This window comes from Equus asinus, chromosome 22 (assembly GCF_041296235.1).
Source record: "Equus asinus isolate D_3611 breed Donkey chromosome 22, EquAss-T2T_v2, whole genome shotgun sequence".
NCBI classification, from domain to species: domain Eukaryota; kingdom Metazoa; phylum Chordata; class Mammalia; order Perissodactyla; family Equidae; genus Equus; species Equus asinus.
The window spans coordinates 56,566,596-56,591,266 of NC_091811.1; the positions used below are offsets into that span (position 1 = coordinate 56,566,596).

Consider the following 24,671-nt stretch of genomic DNA (forward strand, 5'->3'; position numbering starts at 1 on the left):
CTTCATCTTCTTTGGTAAAGTGTCTATGCAAGTCTTAGGCCCAGGTTCTATTGGATTGCCTTGTTTTCTCATTTTTAAGTTTGAGGGTCCTTGATATACTCTAGATACAAGTGTCAGAAATGTGATTAAAAATTTTTTGTTCCTAGTCTGTGGCTTATCTTTTCATTCCCTTAGCAATGCTGTTTCAATGATTTTTAAAAAATAAATTGAATACACTTCAACTTATGAGGTTTTTGTCCTTTTAAGGATTGTGGTTTTGGTGTCAAATACGAAAACTGACAAAACCACGGTCATGTATTTTCTCCTGTAATCTCTTCTAAATGTTTTAGAGTTTTGCATTTTGACTTTGAGTCTATACTTTACTTAGAGTTAATTTTTATATAAGATGTGAGGGATTAATTGAGGTTTATTTCTTTGAATATGGACACAATTCTTTCATAAGTATTCATTACAGAAGTAAGTTTTTCGACTAAATTGTCTATATACCCTTGTCAAAGATCACTTACATATATCTGTATTTATTTTGGGATGTGTATTCTCTTTGATTGATGTGTATTTATCTCCTCACCAATACTATATTCTTTTGATTACTGGAGTTTTACAGCAGATTTTGAAATTTGTAATGTGAGTCCTCACATTTTGTTCTTTTTCAAAATTATTTATGTCTAATCTATTTCTATTACCTTTCCACATAAAACCTAGAATCAAGCTGTAAATATCTATAAAATTGTTAGGAATTTGGTATTGCAATGTATGTATAGGTCAAACTGCAGATAATTTTCATCTTAAAAATATTGTCTTCTAACTCAGAAAAACAATGTATCTCTTCATTTTGGTTCAGGTCTTCTCTAACTACTTTTATCAAGGTTTTATATTTTCAGCCTCCCAATCCCGTAGGATTTTGGTAAATTTACACAGAACTATTTCCTCTTTCTTTTTTCTCAGTAAATGATATTGTGTACTTTATTTTGAGTTCTAACTATTTATTGCTACTATAAAAAAATACACTTATTTTTGCAAGTTGACTTTGTATCCTGCAAACTAGCTAAACTAATTTATTAAATTTAGCAGCAACTTTTTTAAGATTCTTCATTCCAACAGTGTTCTTTCACAAGATTTCACCTAATAAAGGAGCTCATGGAATTTGAGATATGAAAATAAGAAGCCAATATAGTTTGGCAGTGACTATCACCAGCAGGAAGGAGTCAGCAGTCAGCCAACATGAGATTTTGCCAGCGACTTCCGTACATCCTGAGAATTACCAGCTTCACTGCTGAAGATACCCAGGATCACTGATAGATATTTTCTCTTACTCAAGCATTTTATGCAATTCTATTATTTCCTTTTTGATTTTTGTTTCCCTGGTTCTTCCATTGGTTATGTACTCTCTAATTCTCTGTGTTAACTCCCTTAATTTCTGAAATGTCATGAGTATTTTTTATTTTCTCCACATAATCCCATTTGATACAGAGATCAGTAAGAAGATGTGAGAAACATTTGAAAGCAGAACCAACAGGATTTGATGAAAGCTTTGATTAAGAATAGGCAAAGAAGCGATAAAAGATGAATTCCAGATTTCTGTTTGGCAAATTAAGTAAGCTAAAATTCATCAAGCAAGATAACGAATACGGAGAAGTTTCAGTAGAAGGGCAAGGATGATATTTCCAGTTTTCCAGTCTTGATTTTGATAAGGAGTCAAATATCTACACAGGAGTATAAATGGGATAATTGCAGTTGCAGTCTCAGACATGCTGTGTGAAAGGATGACTTGTCAGGGGGATAGTCATATCTGGGCTTATGACTAGTTTAATTACTTTCTAGGTGTTTTATATAGGATGCTATTCTCACTTCAAATATATCATTATTTGAAGCTACTTATTGAGTTAAGAGTCAAAACAGAACATGGTCTGCTATCTACTACCCAAACGACATCTTCATGGTGAAAATTAGAAAGATATGTAGGCCTTCGGCACTTGAAAGAAGTGGCTTATTCATAGATCTAGAGTCATTATCACAGAATATAACATGAAAATCTGAGACATATTTAAAAGGGAGCTGTACAAAATAAGAGTACAGAAGCATAATCAACATTTAGTTACAGAAGACAAATATCTCATGGGTAAACTGGGCTAGAAAGCCCTACATAAGGGAAGAGAGAAGAAATAAATGTGTTCTTTAAAATCAAGGCAAGGAGCGGTTAGATAAACTTGTGCAAATCATTTAGGGATGCTTAGCTTATATCACAGCTAAAACAAGGTGCACAAATAAAATAGATGTCAGAGTCTAGCAGTATTGATTTAGTACAATATAGTGAAGAAACACGTGAGGTCTGCAGCATGTAGACTTGACAAGTGGTTTTAGGGGAAGGGATGCTTCTTCATATATGTTTGTCTAGTTAAAAAGAAACAACAGTAACAAGAAAAACAATGATATTCATTTTCTCTACCAATCTGTTATCTAATATACTCTACCTCATTAGTATATTGATGCCAGGAAAGTGGCTCCCTACACATGAAAATTTCAGCCACTGAAACATTTTGTTTTAAGTTATTAATTCACGTTGTCTTATACGTTTGACTATCATTTGACTCTGATCGGTAAGAATTCAAATCTGATAAAATAGGACACTTGCACAAGGCAAAGGGCCAATTCTCTGCTATCATAAATTTATGAAGTCTATGCTACCTTTTAAAGAACATCCCCAGGTGGCCGTTAGCTTGGGAAGTGCCCTGTTTTCCATACAAGCAAATTAGTCAAATGGAGTTGGCTGAAATAAATTTGAATGGTTCATCTATACCCAAGAACTATCTTTCCCTCGTGTCAAGCAAGATTATCTGTCACCCCACCTTACTTCTCAATTGATAATATGACCCAGACTATGTGAATAAAAATAATTATTATAACAATAACAATAATAATTGCTAACATTATTGAGTACTTACTGGATTACTGGCAATGTTTTAGATATTTTAACTTATATGTAATCATAACAACAAATCTATGATTAAGTAAAATTATTGTACCTCCTTCACACGTGAAAAATCTGAATCCTGGAGAAATTTAAAATTTCCTCAAAATCTCGTGCTTGCGAATGACAGAGCCAGAGGACAAATCTAGACAGCTTAACTCCAGCACACATACAGTTAAACACACTATGAGTATAGAACATATAATCGATGCTCATGTATTAAAAAGATGGCTCAATAATTGACACCTATGGAAAGATGTATCCATCAACATCTTCCGACTGATACTTTTATTGAACTTGGTGACAAAAAGTTTACTACTTTTTATCATGAACTGAAAGAATGAACTGAAGTCTACAAGGAACTGTACTATTTATCACAAGACAGAAGACAAGCTTCTATGGAAGAAGGAAACAAAATTGAGCCAAATAAAGTTGTATGTTAAAAACAGAGAGAGGGAAGTATGTGAGAGAAATTATGAGCAATATGTAGTCATGGTATAAATCTATCTTTCCAGCTCCTGAGCTAAGAAGAGTATTTACAAGATCTTACAAGACTTTCTAAAATTTTCAGTCTAGTAAATCTTTTTTTACATAGCATGATTTTATGTTTAATGTTTATTTGGCAACTAATATAATCTCACATCATACAATGGTCAAATCTTATCAGTGTTAGACTGAGACATGGATAATAGAGAAAACCGTACTATTAGCCAGTATTCATATGGATAAAGAGTCCTTATTCACAAATAAGGTAAAATAAGTTGCCCAGAGAGAAGAGTATTATTCGCAATCCAAATGTTGCTAGCTCCCTGTAGAAATATTTTATAGAGATGTGCTTATATGTTATTGCCTTTTAAGTAATACGTATAATTATAAAAGTTCTACATTCATGAAATTGTTCTTTAAGTCAGTTCATTGTATTAATTATTTTTCTTTATTAATTATTTTTCTTACTTAAGTACTCACAATAAATTGCTCTAAAAACTGAAAAAAGCCAGCATAAAGTTTTGATGTGTTGATTTGCTGTCACAATTACAAATATGTAATATATTTCTAAAATTTTTATGTAGAATATAAGTAAACTGTTAAATTTCATGCTCAATACGAAAATTAACATACTCTTTTTTCACGTTTAACTTTTATTTTACTGTTTATTTTATACCAGTTATTTCTGTATCCATATGGCTGAGTTCCTCTGTGTTTCATTTCAAAGACAGCATTAAAAACAGGGTATGTGTATATACGCAGACACACATATACATATATAGACATATGTTTGTACATAAATACACATGTGCATTTGAATCTAGACATACATGAGTTAATAACTAAATAAACCTTATTCTGCTCAAATATTTTAGGCATTGATTAATATCATCACCATATATATAATTTGAAGTGCATATGTTTACATAAGAAGTAACTTTAGTCCTGACTTTCAGTTGTATTGTATAAAAGTGCATTACATTTGATCATTACATTATATAATGATTTTGTGCTGAAGTTCATATAAGAAAGATTTGCAATGTAAGAACATTAAAGCCAAAATAGCATGAAGAATTGTATTTCTGAGAGGAAATAAAATCAAGAAGACAGAAGATATTTACAAAAAGGAATTATTCATTGGTTCTCTGGTTAAAATTGTGTATGTTTCATCTATACATTCTAGTCAGATCATTGTTTTTGAGAAGACTATCTTTCTCACAGCATCCTTAAATGCTTGTTTCACCTGCTGGTTCCTTAAGGTGTAAATAAATGGATTCAGCATAGGAGCGACAGAGGTGTTGAGCATAGCTACCCCCTTTGTCAAAGCAACCCCTTCCTTTGCTGATGTTTTCACATACATGAAGATGCAGCTCCCATAAGAGATAGAGACAACGATCACATAGGAAGAACAGGTCGAGAAGGCTTTTTTTCTTTGTTGAGCTGAGGGGATTCTCAGAATTGTTCTGAGGATATAAGAGTAGGAGAGAATTACTAACGTCAAAGTGGACATGAGAGTAAGCACAGCTAAAACAAAGCTCATGAGCTCTAGAGTACTTGTGTCTGTGCAGGAGATTTGCAGTAAAGGGGCAGAATCACAGGTGAAGTGGTCAATGACATTGGAGTCACAGAAATCCAGCTGCAGGCCCATGGTCAATGGCGGAAAGATTACTAAGAAGCCAGCCAGCCAAGAGCTGACTACAAGCTGGTAGCAGATCTTGTTACTCATGATGGTTGTATAATGCAGAGGTTTGCAGATGGCCACGTATCGATCATAGGACATAGAGGCCAGAAGAAAAAACTCTGTTGAACCCAGGAGGATAAAGAAAAATAGCTGAGCTGCACAAGCATTATAGGAAATAGATTTGTCTCCCGTTAGGATACTGATCAAAAATCTAGGATTACAGACAGAAGTAAACGAAATTTCTAAGAAGGAGAAATTCCTGAGGAAAAAATACATGGGGGTCTTCAGGTGGGAATCCAGAAGAGTAAGAATGATGATACTGAGATTTCCAGTGACGCTCAGTACATAAGTGAGAAATAAAAAGAGGAAAATCGCAGCCTGTAGTTCTGGATTATCCGTCAGGCCCAGGAGGATGAAATCTGTCACTGATGTTCTATTTTTCATTTCTAGTGGTTGATTTTTAACACATCTTACTAGTGAATCAAGACAGGCAACAATAAAGCAGTTAGAAAAGCATAAATGTCTCCACCTGTTTTTTCAAGTAATGGTTATGTTTTCAGAAGAAGGATCTGGGTCTTTAGAAAAAAAATCCTTCTACAGATACATTCCCCAACTTTATTATACATCTTACTGGTGTACCTTTTGTGTTTAATATCAGTCTTATTCTCTGGATAATGTCCTCTGATTACTCACTGCATGTTTACTTTGCCTCCGTTGCTTAACAATTGTTACATGGGAAATCTATTAACGGATCATAAACTTTTCTCGTGTTTTGTTGTTAAATACTAAAGAAACAGAGTCAAAATACAGAGATGATGATTTTCTTGTGTTGTCTTTTGAGGCATAAAATTCCTGCTGATGATGGAAATCAGTGATCAAACCAAGCCTAACTGATGTTTTCTAGTGAAAATTCTAAATGTTCTTCTTGGACATAGTGAATACTACCTATATTAGTTTGTTTATTGACCTTTTGTTTATATAAAAAATATCAGAAAGTCATTCTAATGTTGCATTATCAACTTTTATTTATATTAAACAATGGTTTATATAAATAGTATCCATATTTTTTCAATCCACTATACATTTTATTTCCTAATGGCGATGGAGCCTCTGAACCCCTATCTTCATTCTTGATTTTTTTTTTATAAAAGGTGACTTTCCATGAAAATCCAATTAACTTACCAATTTTAACTTTATTGTTTCAAAATTCCTAATTAAATACTTTTTAAAAATCTAGTTAATCATTAAGCATGAAACAATATGTTCAAAAGATCTGTTAACGAAATATAGGAGTACTCATATATAGAATTTAGATATGAAACATACAAATACTTGACATATATTATTTAGAACTATCTTGGATACCCACACCAGGAATGTGCATCAGGTCTAACTAAAGTTAATTATGCCATGTTCCACATTATTCAGTTAATTGATAGAAATCATCATTTAAAATATTTTTAAATTTCAGTTTATTGATTTTACTATTAATTGAATATATGGAGATAGGAAGAGAAACTCACCAGAGAGCAGAATCAATGCTGTACAGTGAATAGAAGTTGAACTATCAGATAAAAATCAGCTGAGAATAGTTACATATTGTGAAAAGATTGAGGTTTAGTGTTAAATATTGAATGCAAATTAGTGTGCTCAATTATCTTAAATCAGACGACAAGCAGTAGGCTAATGCTTCCTGGAGAAATAACTGTTTTCCCTCTCTTCCCACAAAGCTGGATATTGCCTCACAAAAACCTTCATGTTTCGGGGCGGGCCCAGCGGCACAGCAGTTAAGGTTACACGTTCTGCTTCAGTGCTCTGGGGTTCTCTGTCTCAGATCCCAGGTGCAGACCTACGCACCGCTTGTCAAGCCAGGCTGGATAGGCATCCCACATATAAAGTAGAGGAAGATGGACATGGATGGTCCCTCAGGACCAGTCTTCCTCAGCAAAAAGAGGAAAATTGGCAGCAGATGTTAGCTCAGGGCTAATCTTCCTCAAAAAACAAAAATCTTGACGTTTCTCCACAAAATAGCTAATGGAACAATTTCCTCAGGTTTTCCAAAATCTGAAATCCTGAAATATTCCGCCTGCCATCTTAACACCAAATCTTCAGATGAAAGTTACAAAAGAAAAACATTCTACAATTATTTTTGATAGACTATTCTGATATATCAGAGGATCATTTCTATTTATTTTCCTCAGGAAAAAAGTAAACCAAGCACCTTTAAGATTTCTGCTACAGAAATTTTTTTTTGCTTCTGAAATACTCTTTGAGAAAAATTTTTAATGACTTTGGGAAACTACTAATAGGGCACTGATGAATCATGCACAAGATCAACTTTGGGGAGTATATTTTAATTGGCTTGTTGTGGGATCTGTGTCCCGGGAGAGGTTTGAGGCAATTATCCAGCAGGATAGTGGTCAGGTATTTGGGGAGGGGGAAAGCTTAGCAAAAATAAACCAACATTTTCTGATGTACATTTTTCTATGATCCATGTATCATTCTTAACACTGTGGGGAATCAGTTTAAAATAGGAAGGGCCAGGGGCCAGCCCCATAGCCAAGTGGTTAAGTTAGCGAGCTCCACTTCTGTGGTCCGGGCTTTCGCAGGTTTGGATCCTGGGCGTGGACATGGCACTGTTCATCAGCCCATAGTGAGGCGGTGTCCCACACAGCACAACTAGAAGGACCTGCACCTAGAATGTACAACTATGTACTGGGGGGCTTTGGGGAGAAGAAGAGGCAAAATAAAAGAGAAGACTGCCAACAGATGTCAGGTCAGGTGCCAATCCTTAAAAAGAAAAACACATGAAAGGCCAATCAGGCAGAGGACTATTAAGGAAAAAGTACCTGGGTCCACGGTCTATGAAACAATTCCTCATTGAGTTATATGAGTTCTTTATAAATTTTGGAAATTAACCCATTCTGGGATATATGATTTGCAAATATTTTCTCTCAGTTGGTGAGTTGTCTTTCCATTTTGTTGATGGTTTCCTTTGCCATGCAGAAGATTTTGCTCTGATATAGTGCCATTTGTTCTTTTTTGTTTTTATTTGTTTCCCTTGCCTGAGGAGACGCAGTATTCAAAAAGATACTGCTAAGACTAATGTCAAAGAGTGCACTGACTATGTTTTTTTCTAGGAGCTTTATGGTTTCGGGTCTTACATTCAAGTCTTTAATCCATTTTGAGTTGACTTTTGTGTATGGTGTAAGATAATGGTCTACTTTCATTCTTTTGCATGTGACTGTTGAGTTTTCTCAGCATCATTTGTTGAAGAGACTCCTTTCTCCATTGATGTTCCTGGCTCTTTTCTCAAAGATTACCTGTCCATAGATGTGTGATTTTATTTCTGAGCTCTCACTTCTGTTCCACTGAGCTGTGTGTTTTCTGCTATTCCATGCTGTATTGATTACCATAGCTTTGCAGTGTATTGTGTTGCTGTCAACTTATCTCTTTAGGTCTGTTAATAATTGCTGTATATACTTTGGTGCTCCTGTGTTAGGTGCACATATATTAATAAGTGTTATGTCTTCTTGGTGGAATGTCTCTTTTATCTTTGTATAATGCCTATCTTTGCCTCTAGTTATCTTTTTTGTCTTGAAGTCTGTTGTTTCTGATATAGTACAGTACTACAACTGCTTTCTTTTGCTTGCCATTTGCTTGGAGTATCATCTTCCATGTCTGTCTTTAGAGCTGAGATGTGTCTCCAAGGGCACCATGTTGTTGAGTTTTGTTTTTTAATCCATTGCAGCCACCCTGTGTCAATCCATTTACAATTAGAGTGATTATTGATATATGAGTGGTTAATACTACCATTTTGTCTTTTGTTTTCTTGTTGTTCTATATTTCCCTTGTGCTTTTTTTCTGTTTATATTTATGTCCACCATTTCAGATTGGTGATATTTTATGATGTTTTTCTCAGTTTTCTGTTTATTTAGGATTTGTGACTCTGCTCTTATTTTTTGTTTTGTGGTTTCCGTGAGGTTTGTAAAAGATCTCATAGATGAAATTGTCCTTTTTCTGCTGAGAGCATCTTATCTCCATTAGTCTATGAAGTTTCTATCCTTTTCCTCTTCCCCTTCCATGTTTTTGTTGTCACAAACTATCCTTTTTTGTGTTGTGAATTTGTGACCAAATTGAAGCAGAGATAGTTATTCGTGATGATTTCTTTCCCTGTATCCTTCGTATTATAATCGTTTACTGACCTATTCTGATATAGAATTGTAATTTTCTGATTCTATTTATCACTTTTCTCACAGCTTTGTAAACCTTTGCCTTTTTGGTTCAGGTAAGAGGGCTTCTTTCAATATGTCTTGTAAGGCAGTTCTAGTGGCAATGAACTCTTTCTGCTTTTGGTTTCTTGGAAAAGCTTTTATTTCTCCTTCATATCTGAAGGATAACTTTGCGGATAGAGTATTCTTTGCTGACAGTTTTTGTTTTTCAATATTTTGAACATATTCCACTCTCTCCTAGCCTGTAGAGTTCTTGCTGAGAAATCTGCTGAAAGCCTGATGAAGATTCCTTTGTAAGTTATTTTCTTTTCTCTGGCTGGCCTTAATATTCTGACTTTGTCATTGACTTTTGACAGTTTTAATATTATATGCCCTCAAGAAGGCCTTTTTCAGTTGAGATAATTAGGAGTTCTATTAACTTCATTTACTCTTTATTTTTTTCCTTTGAGAAAGATTAGCCCTGAGCTAACATCTGCTGCCAATCCTCCTCTTTTTGCTGAGGAAGACTGGCCCTGAGCTAACATCCATGCCCATCTTCCTCCACTTTATATGTGGGAAGCCTGACACAGCACAGCTTACCAAGTGGTGCCATGTCGGCACTGGGGATCCAAACTGGTGAACCCTGGGCCGCTGAAGCAGAATGTGCACACTTAACTGCTGCGCCACTGGGCCAGCCCAAACTTCATTTACTCTTATGTCCAGTTCCTTCCCTAGGTTTGGGAAATTCTCAGGTATTATTTCTTGGAACAAGCTTTCTGCTCCACCCTCCTTTTCTCCCTCTGGAATATCTATAATCCTTATGTTGCATTTCCTAATTGAGTTAGATATTTCTCAGAGAGTTTCTGAATTTCTTTTTAGTCTTAGTTCTCTTTCCTCCTCCTTCTGAAACATTTCTATATTTCTATCCTCCAGACTACTAATTCTCTCCTGCATAATATCAGCTCTGTTATTTAGGAAGTCCAGATTTTTCTTTATCTCACCCACTGTGTTTTTCATCTTCAACATTTCTCAGTGGTTTTTCTTTTTAGCTTTAATCTCTTTTGTGAAGAATTCCCTCTGTTCATTAATTTTCTTCCTGATTTCATTGAAATGTCTTTCTGTATTTTCTTGTATCTCATTGAGTCTTTTTATGATTGCTACTTTGTATTCTCTGTCCTTTAGATTGTAAATTCCTGTGCTTTCAAGATTGATTTCTGGGTGTTTGTCACTTGCTTTCTCGTCTGGTGTGTTAATATATTTCTTCATACTGTTTGATGGTGTGGATTTGCGCCTCTGCACAGTGATAGTATGTGGTCACAGCTTCCACCTGCCACCACTGGGTGGGAGTCAAGTTGTGCATTCTGAGCCTTCCATAATCCATAGCTCACTCACTCACAGCTGTAGCTTTTCTATTGCATGCATGGGTGCTCTGGCCTACCAGCTGAGCTGGAGATTATAGGCGGAGAATGGGCACTTTCTTTCACATGTGCAATCCCTGGGGCATACTCACTTTGCCCTCACTCTCTGCTCTCTTGGGGTGCTGGCTTGATAAAGGCACCCCTGCAATAACTTAGCCACCTCTGTGTGGGGATTTCCCACAGGCTGTGAGGGAGCTTGGAGAGCAAAGATGTTCCCATGGACTGCTACCCCTCACCCTTGTGCTCTTAGAGCTGTGTGCAGCCCCACATCCCGGATGACTGACATAGAGGGAGAGGAGATCCCCTTACCTCCTTCCACTTCCTCTCATGGGTTCAGCACCTCCACCTTCAGACTTACGGCTGTGTGGGTCTCTCAGATGTATTTTGTGTTGTGTGCATGTCATCCATTTGTATATGAATGTCCTTTTCATTTTATCTTTGTGGGGAGAATCTAAGGAAAGAGCTCACTTTACCATGATGCTGACCACCCTAGTCAACAAATTTTTTGCAAATGTTTTTGCATACATGAAGAGGTAACTCCCATAAGAAATGGAAAAATACAATCATATGGGGAAGAAAAGTGGAAAAGGCCACTTTCCACTCTTTGCTCAGAAGAGCGGATCTTCAGAAATGTTCTAAGAATTAGTGTGGAAGAGAGAACCACCAAGACCAGAGTTACAATGAGTGTGAATACAGCTAAGAAAAATGCCAAAAGCTCTAGCAACTGTGTCTGTGCAGGCAATCAGCAGCATGAAAGAGTCACCAGTGAAATGGTTGATAATGTTGGAATCACATAAATCCAGTTGGAAGCCCATAATCACTGGTGAAAAGATAATGAGGAAACCAGCCAGCCAAGAGCTGATTACAAGCTGAATTCAGACTTTGTTACTCATGATGGTTGTATAAGGGAGAGATTTTCAGAGAACCTCATACTGATCATAAGGCATTACAGCCAGGAAAAAATTTCTGTGGAACCCAGAAGGATTAAAAAAATACTTGTGTCATGCAAGCATTACAGGAAATGGTTACATCTCTTGTAGCAATGCTGATCAGAAACCTAGGGATATAGACTGTTGTGAATTAAATTTCTAAGAAAGAGAAATTCCTGAGGAAGAAATACATGGGAGTCTTCAAATAAACATTAGATAGAGTTTTAACATGACAATGGTCCTGTTTCCAATTACACTCAAAAAGTAGGTGAACAACATAAAGAAGAATATCACAGCTTGTAACTGCGTAATCTGTAAGTCATAAAAGGAGGAATTCTCTGATGTCTTGTTTGGCATGACTAAACTCAGAATTCTGTACACCTCCAGGGAAAAATAAGAGTAGAAGTCAACTCCTGATACGATTGCAAACAAATTTGTAGTGCTCTTATTCTGTAAAAGAACAATAAAACAGGCATTAACAAGAAGTGACAAAATGGTTACCTACAAGAATTGCAAATTTGTCTCAGAATGTCTTTAGTAAGGAAATGTTACCCTGTGTTTTATTACTTTAAAAAACAGATTTTAATCCTGGCTTTGATAATTTCCTAATATATATTTTTGGTTACTTACTTAAAAGACTGTAAGTTGTTTTTTACAGTCATAAAAAGAGGTAATAATGATAAGTGCTTAGCTTATTTCATTGTGGAAGTAATTCATTTGGGAGGATTAAACAAGGTATTGAAATATATAGTATTTTTGAAAATTTAATTCCCATAAAATTCTACATGCTAATGTCGCCATGGGAAAAGGTATTTTTGAGTCAGAATGAAATATTTTTCTAAAAAACTCTTTGTTTCTATTCACAGTAAAAAGTTAAACAGAAAATACTATATTTTCAGGCAATTCATTCCCTTTTGCATTTAGGCAAAATTGACCTTATTAGCTCCTCTTTGACTAAAGTTGCCACAAACATAATGCCAGCCCTTATAAATAAACAAGATCATAGTGTAAAACTACTAATTCAATCATTTAACTATAGTCAATCATATAAACAATGAAAAAAGTAAGATTATTCCCTGTAAGATGAAATATATTATTTCAGAAAATTTTTACTTGACAGTCTTTATCAAGCTTTGCTTTCAAAAACAATAATCTAACTTTCATGTTTATTAAACTGTAGTTTTTGAGGGTGTGATAGGAAAGGAAATATAGCCAAAGGAAGATAATAACACAGCAATAACAATCATGTAACAAAATAAAATGTCTTATTAGTATCTATTATTATTCTTATCATTATCATCATTATTATTAATGTTAAAGCAAAGATCTAAACAGCCTTCACCCTGTGCTCAAAAATGTTTTCTGTAGGTCCTATTAAGAGTCTCTTTTTTTTTTGGCGAGGAAGATTGGTCCTGAGCTGACAACTGTGCCAATCTTCCTCTATTTTGCATGTGGGATCTTGCCAGAGCATGGCTTGATGAAGTGTGTAGGTCCATACCTGGGATCTGAATCTGTGAATGCTGGGCCACCAAAGCAGAGTACATGAACTTAATGACTGCACCAGTGGGCCAGCCAAAGATACTCATTTTCCAGATGATGAAATTGAGGTCTAGAGGTTATGTAACTTGCACAAGGTCACATAAGCAGTATATATAGATAGATAGGCATCCATGTCTGTCTTCTATTGCACCATTCCTGGTTCTTAACACAGATTCTAATTCAATTTTAATTAATGAATTAAAGAACAAATTAATGATTGAATGTATATGCAACTCATATTAGAATTGGCCTCAACATCCAGAGATTTCCTTAGCTCTATGGGTTAGCTCTGTACTCATAGATCAATTATTCTGAACTAGTCAATCCTGATGGACAAAGATTCCAATAATCGTGTGTGTCAACATAACGGGAATTTTAGGTAATGAGAATCTTAGAATCTCAGTGACATAAATGCTTAATATTGTTAAATATATTTACTCATGTAGTTCAGCATGGAGTGCTGCTACCATTAGTAGAAAGAGGGGAACCAGTTTGATGATAATTGAGTGAACTATGAGGATAATCTGATTTAATAACAGAATCAAAGTGTGAGATGTTAGGTATGTGCAGATAACAATGGCATGGGATAATGCATCCTGTGGCTAGTATGATTATACTTAGTTAAACAAGGGAGGTCTTACTAAAAAAAAGCTACTTGACTCCTTCCTGAGACAAGTGTGATACATTCATTAGCTCAGTAGTGAAAAATTTAGCAAGTTATAGGTGGAGAAAATAATGCAAGAATTAACAAAATGCCCTTATGAGGCATTTCAAAGAGAGTAATTGTTAGAGTTCAATGATTCAGAAAGATAAATTAACAATGTGAATAGAAAGGAAACATACTTACTTTTATGATAGTCCTTGATGGATCCGATTCAGAGTTTAAACCTAGATATTTTTCTGATTATCTGTAATAAGGGAAACATAATGTTTCAGATAAAAAAAGTGTTTTTCTTAACACATTTTATAAAACTACTTAACTTTTGTATATTAATTATTTACAACTTTGGGGCCGGCCTGGTGGTGCAGTGGTTAAGTTCACACATTCCGCTTTGGCGGCCTGGGTTTCGCCAGTTCAGATCCCGGGTGCGGACATGGCACCGCTTGGCAAGCCATGCTATGGCAGGCATCCCACTATAAAGTAGAGGACGATGGGCATGGATGTTAGCTCAGGGCCAGTCTTCCTCAGCAAAAAGAGGAGGATTCGCAGCAGATGTTAGCTCAGGGCTAATCGTCCTCAAAAAATATATAAAAATGAAAAAAAAAGTTAAAGATTTTTTTCAGATTCCTCCTTGTGATAAATCATCAATTTCAATCAAAAATCCAATCTGTGAGGATGAGAAAAATCTAATGAACATACTTTCAAAATTATTTTGTTTTGAAATTTAAATCTCACGTATTTCATGATTATTCTGACATTGCTCAGTGACATAGGTTTTCCAAAAAGCTTTTCTCCAAAAGAAAGACACATTTTTTGTGTGTGTGTTATTTTTTGAGGAAGATTAGCCCTGAGCTAACACCTGATGCCAATCCTCCTCTCTTTGCTGAGGAAGACTGGCCCTGAGCTAACATCTGTGCCCATCTTCCTCTACTTTATATGCGGGATTCCTACCACGGCTTGTCTTGCCAAGAGGTGCCATGTCCACACCTGGATCCGAACTGGCAAACTCCGGCCAGCAAAGCGGAATGTGTGAACTTAACTTCTGGGCCACCGGACCTGCTCCCATTTTTTTGTGTTCTTGAATATAACATTTTACAAGAGTTTCTTTTTGTTTTTGAGGGAAACATAATGAAAACCTCTCTGGAGACTAAAATCTAGCGCATCTACTTTGCATTTAATTTGGGAAACACTTTTTAATTGGGTTCCCTTGGGAGCCATCAGGTATTGGAGGAATGTAGAATTCTACCTGTAATATTATGCTTTACATGAAGCAAAGAGAAAGACTGATGAAAAAATTATTTCTTCCTTGATTATTTTTTAAATTCTCCTTCTGATTATTTTAAAAGAAGAGACAGTCACTTTGAGTCTCATAAATTTCAATGAGAAAACATGCATGATGAGGTTGGAATTTAATTCAGACCTAGAAGATATCCCAACCTAGGTGATTCTACAGTACAAACGTGGATGAAATATTTTATTGAGTACAGCTGAAGTGAGGTTCTCTTTGGCAAAGGCCACGCATTTTTAGTTGAGTACTTTAGCAAAGTATTAGAGATTTCTTAAAATAAATACTTGCGTACTTGGGTTTAGAAAGAATAGATTAAATGTGTGACCCAAGATTGGGTATTTTGTAGTTTAATTTTTATTAAGTCACTAGCGCAATGTAGTCTTCAATTAATGGTGTCATAGAAATGCCGGACCATGTGGTTTATGCTCTATTGTGATAATCAAAGCTAAAACAATTCCTGTTACTTTGCATAAATAGCAAGCATTTGTAGGGCTTGAAGTAATGACTGGTAATCAGTGGTCTCCAATTATCAGGCAGTGGTAAAGACAATATAAAGCCTGATAGCATGAGTCTGTCTATAGAAGTTATCTCATTCTTATACGAATATCAGCCAGGAAATCCCTGACCTTTGGACAGTAGACACACACGGTGTTATCCAACTGAACTTTATTTTTTTTGCTTTCTTTCTCTCGCTTGGTTTTCTTTCTTTTTTCTTTTATTGAGTCACATTAAAGAAAAGGAACTGAATCTCTGAAAAAAGTTCACCTGGAAAGAGTACTTTTGCTCATTGTTTTAGACTCATAGTTCATGAATGATTCATAAAAGAAAAAGAAGAAAACAGAGAAAAAGCTCTTTGACGCTAGTCTTGGTAATGATTTTTTGAAAGTGATACCAAAAACACGAGAATAAAAGCAAAAATCAACAAGTGGGACTACATCAAACTAAAAAGCTTCTGCACAGCAGAAGAAACAACAAACAAAATGAAAAGTCAACCTACAGAGTGGGAGAAAATATTTTCAAACTGTATGTCTGATAAGGAGTTAATATCCAAAATATATAAAGATAGCAAAAAAATAATCTAAGTAAAAAATGGGCATAGGAATTGAATAGATGTTTTTCCAGACAATGCCTTCAAATGGCCATCATGCTCAGCAACACTAATCACCAGGGAAATCCAAGTCAAAACCACAATGATATATCATCTCATACCTGTTAGAATTGCTACTACCAGAAATATTAGAAATACAAATTATTGACAAGGATATACAGAAAAGGGAAGCCTTGTGTACTGTTGATTGGAACACACATTGCCATAGCTACTATGGAAAACAGTGTGAAGATTCTTCAAGTAATTAAAAATAGAACTATCATATGATCCAGCAATTTCACTTCTGGATATTTATCTGGAGGAAACGAAAATACTAACTTGAAAAGATATCTGCACCCCCATGTTCATTGCAGCATTGTTTACAATGGCCAAGACATAGTAACAATTTAAGTGTCCATTGAAAAATGAATGCATATATATACAATGAAATATTATACAGCCATAAAAACAGAAGGAAACCCTGCCTTTTATGACAACATGGATGGACTCTGAGGGCATTATGCTAAGTGAAACAAATCAGACAAAGAAAGGCAAATAAATATGATCTCAACTGTATGTGGAATCTAAAAAAAAAAAGATGAAACAATAAAACCCCCATACCCATAGATACAGAGAACAGATTGGTGTGAATGAAGGTGGAGATAATGGGTGAAGAGAGTCAAAAGCCACAAAGTTTCAGTTATAAGATAAATAAGTCCTGAGGAGCTAATGTACAGCATGGTGATTATAGTCAATAATACTGTATTATATGTTTGAAAGGTGCTAAGACAGTAAATCTTCAAAAGTTCTCATCAGAAGAAAAAAATGTATGTTGTACATTGTGTCAATGTCAGTTATATATCAATAAAAAGTTATAAATTTAAAAATTAAAAAAAATGCTTATTTTCAGACCAGGCTGAAAATCAAGAAACCAAGATCAAATCAATTTACTTCGTATCTAGTCAGATTCATAGCTATTAACCAGAGACAATCAATTTTATTAATGAGATGTTGGAGTTGAACAACTCATTAGATGTAGGAACTTGGTTTCAACTTATTTTTTTCAGTTCTCACATACCTCCAAAAGTCTTTTTCTTGAATATGAGGATAGAGTTTTGGGACCTACTGTGAAAGAGATAAAGGAAGGATAAAGGCAGTATTATGCCCTTGGTAATAAAGGAAAACTAAGACATAAATTGTTTCTCATTTCTAAGATAATCTCTAGAGAGTCATGGAGTAGTCAAAGAACATGGCAGTCAGAAGGTAAAACCCTGTTACTTCCAAGAAGATGCAAAAAAATAGCTGAGCCCAACAGCTATCGTAGGAAACAGTTCTGCCCCACACAACGGGCACAAGGAATCTGGAAAGCAGACAGACGTGAATCATATTTCTAAGAATGAGAAATTCCAAAGGAAGAAATACATTGGATTCTGCAGATAGGCATCTGAAAGGGTGAGAGTGATAATGATCAGGTTCCTAGTCACACTTAGCATGTAGGTAACAAGTAGAAACATGAAAAGTACCGCCTGCTACTGTGGTCATATGTCATTCCAAGAATAAACTCTGTTACTTCCATTCAATTTCTTATTACTTTTTTCTTTATTATTATTGTCTGGCCACATGCCCAATTGGGTAAGCCTTGCGGGATAGATTGCAGAGAGACCAAAAAAAGACCAAGAGATGACGAACGAGACATATAGGTTTATTGGGACTTATTCAAGGGCAATGTCTAGTGGTAGCTAGCTGGACAGAAGTGTGCACCGCTATCACAGGTGGGAAGGGAGTTGTTTGTATAGGCAAGGGCCACCAAAGCTATGTGTTTGCTAATAGGGCATCTCCACGGTATGGCCAGCATTCCCGGCAACAGTAGATCACGTGAAGGGCTCTGTGTTCCTTTAAGATATGATGTTCTCTGAGTGAGATAAGGTAAGATCTGAGCTGCCCAGGCCATGGATCATCACAAACCCCAGCAGCTGGGCATCCTGCCCAGAAGAGGGCAAGAAGGACCCCTGGTTGCAATGGGCTTGTGGGCTCTTGATAGCAAGCAAGGCCCAGGCCCTACATTGTATTCTTTATTTTAGCTGCAAAATATGTGAAGAAATAACAAAGCTAAGACATAAGTAAATAATCTTACACCACACACACACTTTAAAAAAAATCATCTTTGCCTTTTTCCTTCAGAGAAAAACAATTTTGTAGTAATAATTGTAACTCTATCACCTTATATGTGAATTCACTATTCCTATATTTCTTTCATTGTATTCTCATATATTTCAATATAAATCTCTTTTGAAGACTCAATCTATTCCCTGAAAATGAGAAGTAAAGATTAAAACTTCTGAGATTAAAAGCTCTTTTAATAAATTCTGAGAGCTCGGGGCTGGCCCCGTGGCCAAGTGGTTAAGTTCCCGCGCTCCGCTGCAGGCGGCCCAGTGTTTCGTTGGTTCGAATCCTGGGCGCGGACATGGCACTGCTCATCAGACCACGCTGAGGCAGCGTCCCACATGCCACAACTAGAAGGATCCACAACGAAGAATATACAACTATGTACTGGGGGGCTTTGGGGAGAAAAAGGAAAAAAATAAAATCTTAAAAAAAAAAAAAAATTCTGAGAGCTCACTCATCAGCATATTTTTATTTGATTTTTTATTTTACTTTCCTTTCTTTTTTTTATTTTGAATAATCATTTATTTTTCCTCTGCTGTTCATATTTTTACAATCAATGAAATTAACTCAGGTGTTCCTCTGGTGGAGTAATCTGTCTCTTATAATGGTGTGCAGATATGTTTAAATGTCTGGGAGGGATTTCCACTCTCATCCTAATGTTTTTGATGCAAGTTATTAGATTTTTAGTTAATAATCTACTGTCATGGGCTCATTAGATTGTAAATTTACTCTTCTTGGATATATGATTTTATTTGCCTACTACCTGTCATGAATCTACTCTCCATTATGTAAAGTAGTACTTTTACTTAAGTCCTAACTGCATTTACGAAAATTGCAAATGTTCCCGGTATTCTTATTTCCAGACCGATGTGGCATTTCTCCACAATATTGAGTGTCCTTTTCTTGAGGGGTGGTGAATGAGAATTGTTCAACACTCAAGATATGTTTTGGATGACACAGTGATTTTTTTTCCTTCGGTTTTTGCTTCCTATATCACCCTTGATGTTATTCAAGTTTTGTTTACTTGTTCGTTCAGGTTTAGTTATCTGCCATAAAAGCCTAGATGTGCTGTCACCTAATATCATTTTTTTAAATACTCCAATGTCCAGACAGCTTTTAATGTTGTACATAATTAAGATTATTTGTATAAAGCATAAATATTTACTATTAAACAGAAAGTTATATTTCTCAAAAAGCAATGAAAGTATGCATTTATTTTTATGGTAAACCTGATTTGATTAATCAAAATGTCAGTCCTAGTTGCTCTTTTAATTTGTTTAAATTTAAAGCTTCAGAATTTTTCAAAAGCCTCTGCACACTGTTCTGCCTCTTTCTCTTTCTATTTGTAACCAAATATCCAATACATGGGCAGTAAAGAAAAATCCCAAGAGCGTCTCTACAATGCTCACAAGGGGACATATCTACCCATTTCTGTGCATCCAACCAAATTTCTCTAAGGATCTGAGGTCCTTGGATACCCCATCTATTTCCACTCAACGAAGTATTATCCTGAGTGTACTGATACTTCTGACTACAACTGTGTGTTTGCGTGTTTTATTATTACTTGTAATTTATGTTAGGAAAATTTATAATATGTCTGCGTATTTTTTCTGATAACTGGTTGTTAAACACTTCCCAGCACACTGTCTCTCTGCCCATATGCACTGAAGGGTCTGGACTTTCCTGAGCACCACATTGCTGGAGTCAGATCAGCATCAATAGAGGCGAAGCAAGTATTTAGACTTACATAGAATCTCCAAAGAAACAACTGGAAAAAGGAAAAGACTTGTAAATCAAAGAGAAAAAGAAAAACATAATTCTTGGATAGCTGGAAAATTCATCTATGATGTCTAAGAAGAGAGTCCAGTATACTTCCCAATTCTACCTGAAGTTACTATCAAATTTAGCAAAATATCTTTTACAACCAGATGTACTAAACGTTTTTCCTGAGATCCAAAATGTTAATATCATATGGATGTTTTAGACATTCATACTTTCAGATAGAATTTGTTAATTTTCATCTGTTTTTGATTATGTGTAACTCTGCTTCTATAAATACTTGTTAGAAGAACTCATTTTTCAGTGGTGGGAAAAGAGAACCCAAACCCTGAGAATTCAAATGAATATTAAAGAAAAATGTTCTTATGGTAAATTAAATAATCTCATGTGTTCATGCGTCCCTTGTGGAGGAAGATAGGAAAGAAGCAAACGGATGAATACTAAGCAAAGTTTAATTCTTCCATGTGGAGAGCTGTAATTTAGAACTTCTCATAGGAAAGATTTATGTCAAAGTTTGGACAGTGGAAACATGCTTAAATCACACTCTCCAATGTCTACAGAAATTCTGAAAGACATATATTTTTAAAAAGAATGAAACCATACAAACATTGTAAAACATTTTCGCGTATCATCAATGTACCAGAAATTTTAAGAAATACCTGGGAGATAGACAGCTTATGGTTTTAATTGCCAAAAAAAAAAAAAAAAAATCAAAGAGAGGAGATTGGATCTTAGGAAACCTAAAGCAACCCAGATTTTTTCTAAGGGAGCTGAGCTTTCTCAGATGACCTCTAGACTCACCATCAACAAATTCAAAGGAAGTAGTGGCTATGGAGCAATCATCAGTGTAGCTCATTAAAGATGCTCCATGGTGAATGAACTGATGTCTTACAGAAATATCAATACCATACTCCTAGCACCTTGGGAATTTGGTGCAAAATATTATTAAACAATATATGTTGTAATATTAAAAGATGGAATTCACAATGAAGATATGACACCTCTGCCTCAAATAGCATAGATCAACATTTATAATGTAAAAACCAAAGGAGATACAAGGACAAACAGAAGCACAGTAGAGGTAGGAGACTTCATCTCCCAGAAGACCTGCTTTTAATACTCTGTGCTTATGCACCAGGAGAAATAATTTTTTAGGATGGCTTGATGGTAACTTTTATTTACTTTTGATTAGTGTCCAAAGGGAAAGTTCTTCAATGATTGTGAAAACTTAATCCTGGCATTCCTGTTAAAGGTTATTCTCACTTATGTGACGTCAAATCACTCATGCTCAGAAATTTTTTAGGAATGTAAATTTAAAAAAAATAGTTGAACCAAGTGAGGTCAAAATAAAATAAATCTATAATTAAACCTGAAGGAAAAGGAAGTTGAATGCAGTAGTGGGTGGAGAAATATAACAATATTAATATTGTGTTAGACATACGATTTCATTGAAAGTTCAGGCCATGAATTTCTTTATGATTACAATTTATTTGAGAAGCATTTTTTGACCAAGTTCTTAAAGGACTGCTTTACCTGCTGGTTCCTTAGGGAGTAAATGAGAGGATTTAGCATTGGGCAACAGAGGTATTGAGCACGGCTATCCCCTTGGTCAAAGCCATTCCTTCTTTTGCTGAAGTTTTGACATACGTGAAAATGAAACTTCCGTAAGAAATGGAGACAACAATCACGTGTGAGGAACAAGTGGAAAAGGCCTTTTTCCTTTGCTCAGCAGAGGGGATTCTCAGAACCGTTTTAAGGATGAATACATAGGAAAGAATCACTAATGTTAAGGTTACCATGAGTGTTAATATTGCCATGAAAAATCCCGTGAGCTCTAGGAACGCTGTGTCTGTGCAGGAGATCAGTAGCATAGGAGAGGTGTCACAGGTGAAGTGGTCGACGATGTTAGAGTCACAAAATTCCAGTTGAAGCCCCATGATCACAGGTGGAAAGACAGTGAGAAATCCAGCCAGCCAAGAACTAATTACAAGCTGGTTGCAGACTCTGCTGTTCATTATTGTCGTGTAGTGCAATGGCTTACAGATGGCCACGTACCGATCATAGGACATAGCAGCCAAAAGGAAAAATTCTGTTGAACCAAGGAATATGAAGAAAAATACCTGGGCCATGCAAGAGTTATAGGAAATGGTCATATCGCCTGTTACAATGCTGACCAGGAATCAGGAATACTAACTGTTGTGAATGAGATTTCGAGGAAAAAGAAATTCCTAAGGAAAAAATACATGGGAGTCTTGACATGTGAATCTATCAGAGTAAGGGTGATAATTGTCAGGTTTCCGGTTATACTTAGTATATATGTGAAAAATAGAAATAGAAAAATCAAAACATTTAGCTCCAGGTCATCTGTCAATCCCAGAAGAATGAACTCTTTCACAAATGTTTGATTTTTCATTTCTTACTGCTGACTTCTTTGAGGTCTGCAAATGCAAACAAGAAACGATGACTTAGTGAGTACAGGATTACATTTTTTAATGACTTCTGCTGATTTAAGAAAAATATAATGAAATAGGCCAATAAGTTAGCCACCAAGTTACTGAATTCTAAAAATATATGTGAGCCAGGACAAAGAAACTTATATCTAGTATCCACGATGTAGATCACTAGCCGTTTACTATTGAGGGAGTCACTTGTTAGAACTAATAAACGCATCTCTATAGGAAAAATATATTTATCAAATGCATTTTATTTTCTTTTAAAAATGTGATCATATGTGTATGAAAATTAGGTGGAACATTATAAAATGTAAAATATTATTTTATTTTTATTAGAATATTTTACCACTGACGACATGTTCTCAGGATTTTCTGGAAATGAAACATTTTGCAGTTTGCTTTTTTTTAGGGAGTTATTTTCCACAATCTTTCCAAGATGTTTAATGTCACTTCTGTCTACGTGGAGGATCAATAACTTAACAAAAGAATCAGGGCCATCAAAACTAATATTTATATACTCCTAAACAAACTCAGAATTTACAGTTTTTCATTTCTGAATTAAATAGTAATCTATTACTATTTGGAAGAGACTCTAACAGGCAAAGTTAAGTGATCTAAGTTATAAATTGATTAGAAAATGGAAAAAGTAGATGAGATGAGAAATGAAAAATATACTTACAGTGATACAATCCCATGTGGTAGCCACTTGCCTGCTGAAGCCCAGAAGCTGGCTGCCTTACTTTAACTGAGAGCCCGTGCCTGATGCTTCACTTTTGGAGCATTTCATGGACTTCACAACTTGTTTCTGCCTTTGATTTTCTTAGCAATAACATACTTATATCATGTGCAGGTTGAATTTGGAAGGATGATTCTGGTTGCAAAGAGTGAGATGGAACATATTGAATAATAGGTCGTGTAGAAAATTCATTCCTTAAATCGAGAAGGGCCTGATGGAAAGGTGACACAGGCCCAGGCGCTGGTGGAAGGTGCTACATTCAGACTGCAAGCAAAGTATTCAAGAGGTCCCGCAACTTGTGATCCATGAGAGTCAGTGATATGGTGGCAAAAGCTCTGTGGGCAGTCCCCAGTGGTCAACTCATGTTAAATCTGAAATTCTGAGACTCAAGTAGTGTTGCAAAATTGTTCGCTGGTAACCATGTCTCTGATACTAACTTGCTATTTAGGAGAAATGCTAGAGGCATGGAAATGGGGTAGGGCAGTAGCAAAATGGACTCTTGTCCTGGGTTTTTATCTGGTGACACAGCAGAATCAGAGACTACACTTTCCTAGAATGTGAGTAAGACTCTCAAAAACTAAATAGATACAAGATACTAACTTGCTATTTAGGAGAAATGCTAGAGGCATGGAAATGGGGTAGGGCAGTAGCAAAATGGACTCTTGTCCTGGGTTTTTATCTGGTGACACAGCAGAATCAGAGACTACACTTTCCTAGAATGTGAGTAAGACTCTCAAAAACTAAATAGATACAAGAAAGGGGAAAAGAAAAAAAAGGTGAGATCAGGGCACTAATTACAGTGAAACAGGCAAATAGAAGTGATAAACTTGCATATTATGCTGGTTAATGAAGTGAAGCTCTTATTTTGTAAGGAAAGGACTTAAAACATGAGTGTGAATCAAGAAATAGTAGCTATGGAAAAGAGGTGAGCTCCATGCCTGTGAGTAAAAGTTTGTAGAAACAAAATCCTGAAATGCAAGGAACTATCCCAACTTGCAAAACCAAGGCCAGACATTGAGCATCTCTGGTTTTCCAAAATTTCCATAAAAATACCAATATCTTAAGCTTAGATGCCAGGAGAACCTAGTAATAGAATCTTACTTGGCTCTCAGTAACTTTTGGGAAAGAAAGATGGGTTATCTTTTTTTTGTTTTTTAGCTGTCTTGAACTTCCAGTGGGTAGTCTTGGTTTTCTAACTATTGTTTCCAAAACAAACTGGTTTTATCTGTTTTCTTCTCAAAATAGTCACAGGGGATTGTTGCAAGGAAG

At 35.6% G+C, this 24,671-nt stretch overlaps 1 protein-coding gene and 1 pseudogene across 8 annotated transcripts in view; both read right to left on the reverse strand.

Annotated features, from left to right (window-relative positions):
* Nucleotides 1–3,989: 3,989 nt before the first annotated feature.
* The window catches only part of LOC106832651 (olfactory receptor 6C76), a 40,011-nt gene continuing 19,329 nt past the window's right edge, over nucleotides 3,990–24,671 (reverse strand). For 4 of the 8 annotated variants that reach the window (XM_070494528.1, XM_070494525.1, XM_070494526.1 and 1 more), the window contains 2 exons: nucleotides 14,080–14,140; nucleotides 3,990–12,143 (listed from right to left, as the gene is read on the reverse strand). In XM_070494528.1, coding sequence (XP_070350629.1) covers nucleotides 4,638–5,579 — 942 coding nt within the window. In that variant the 5' untranslated portion in view covers nucleotides 5,580–12,143; nucleotides 14,080–14,140 and the 3' untranslated portion in view covers nucleotides 3,990–4,637. Of the gene's footprint in view, nucleotides 12,144–14,079; nucleotides 14,141–23,345; nucleotides 23,538–24,671 lie in introns of all 8 variants that reach the window. The other 4 variants (XM_070494529.1, XM_070494527.1, XM_070494523.1 and 1 more) reach the window with 2 other exon arrangements.
* On the reverse strand, nucleotides 14,147–23,335 carry LOC139041571 (olfactory receptor 6C76-like; annotated as a pseudogene).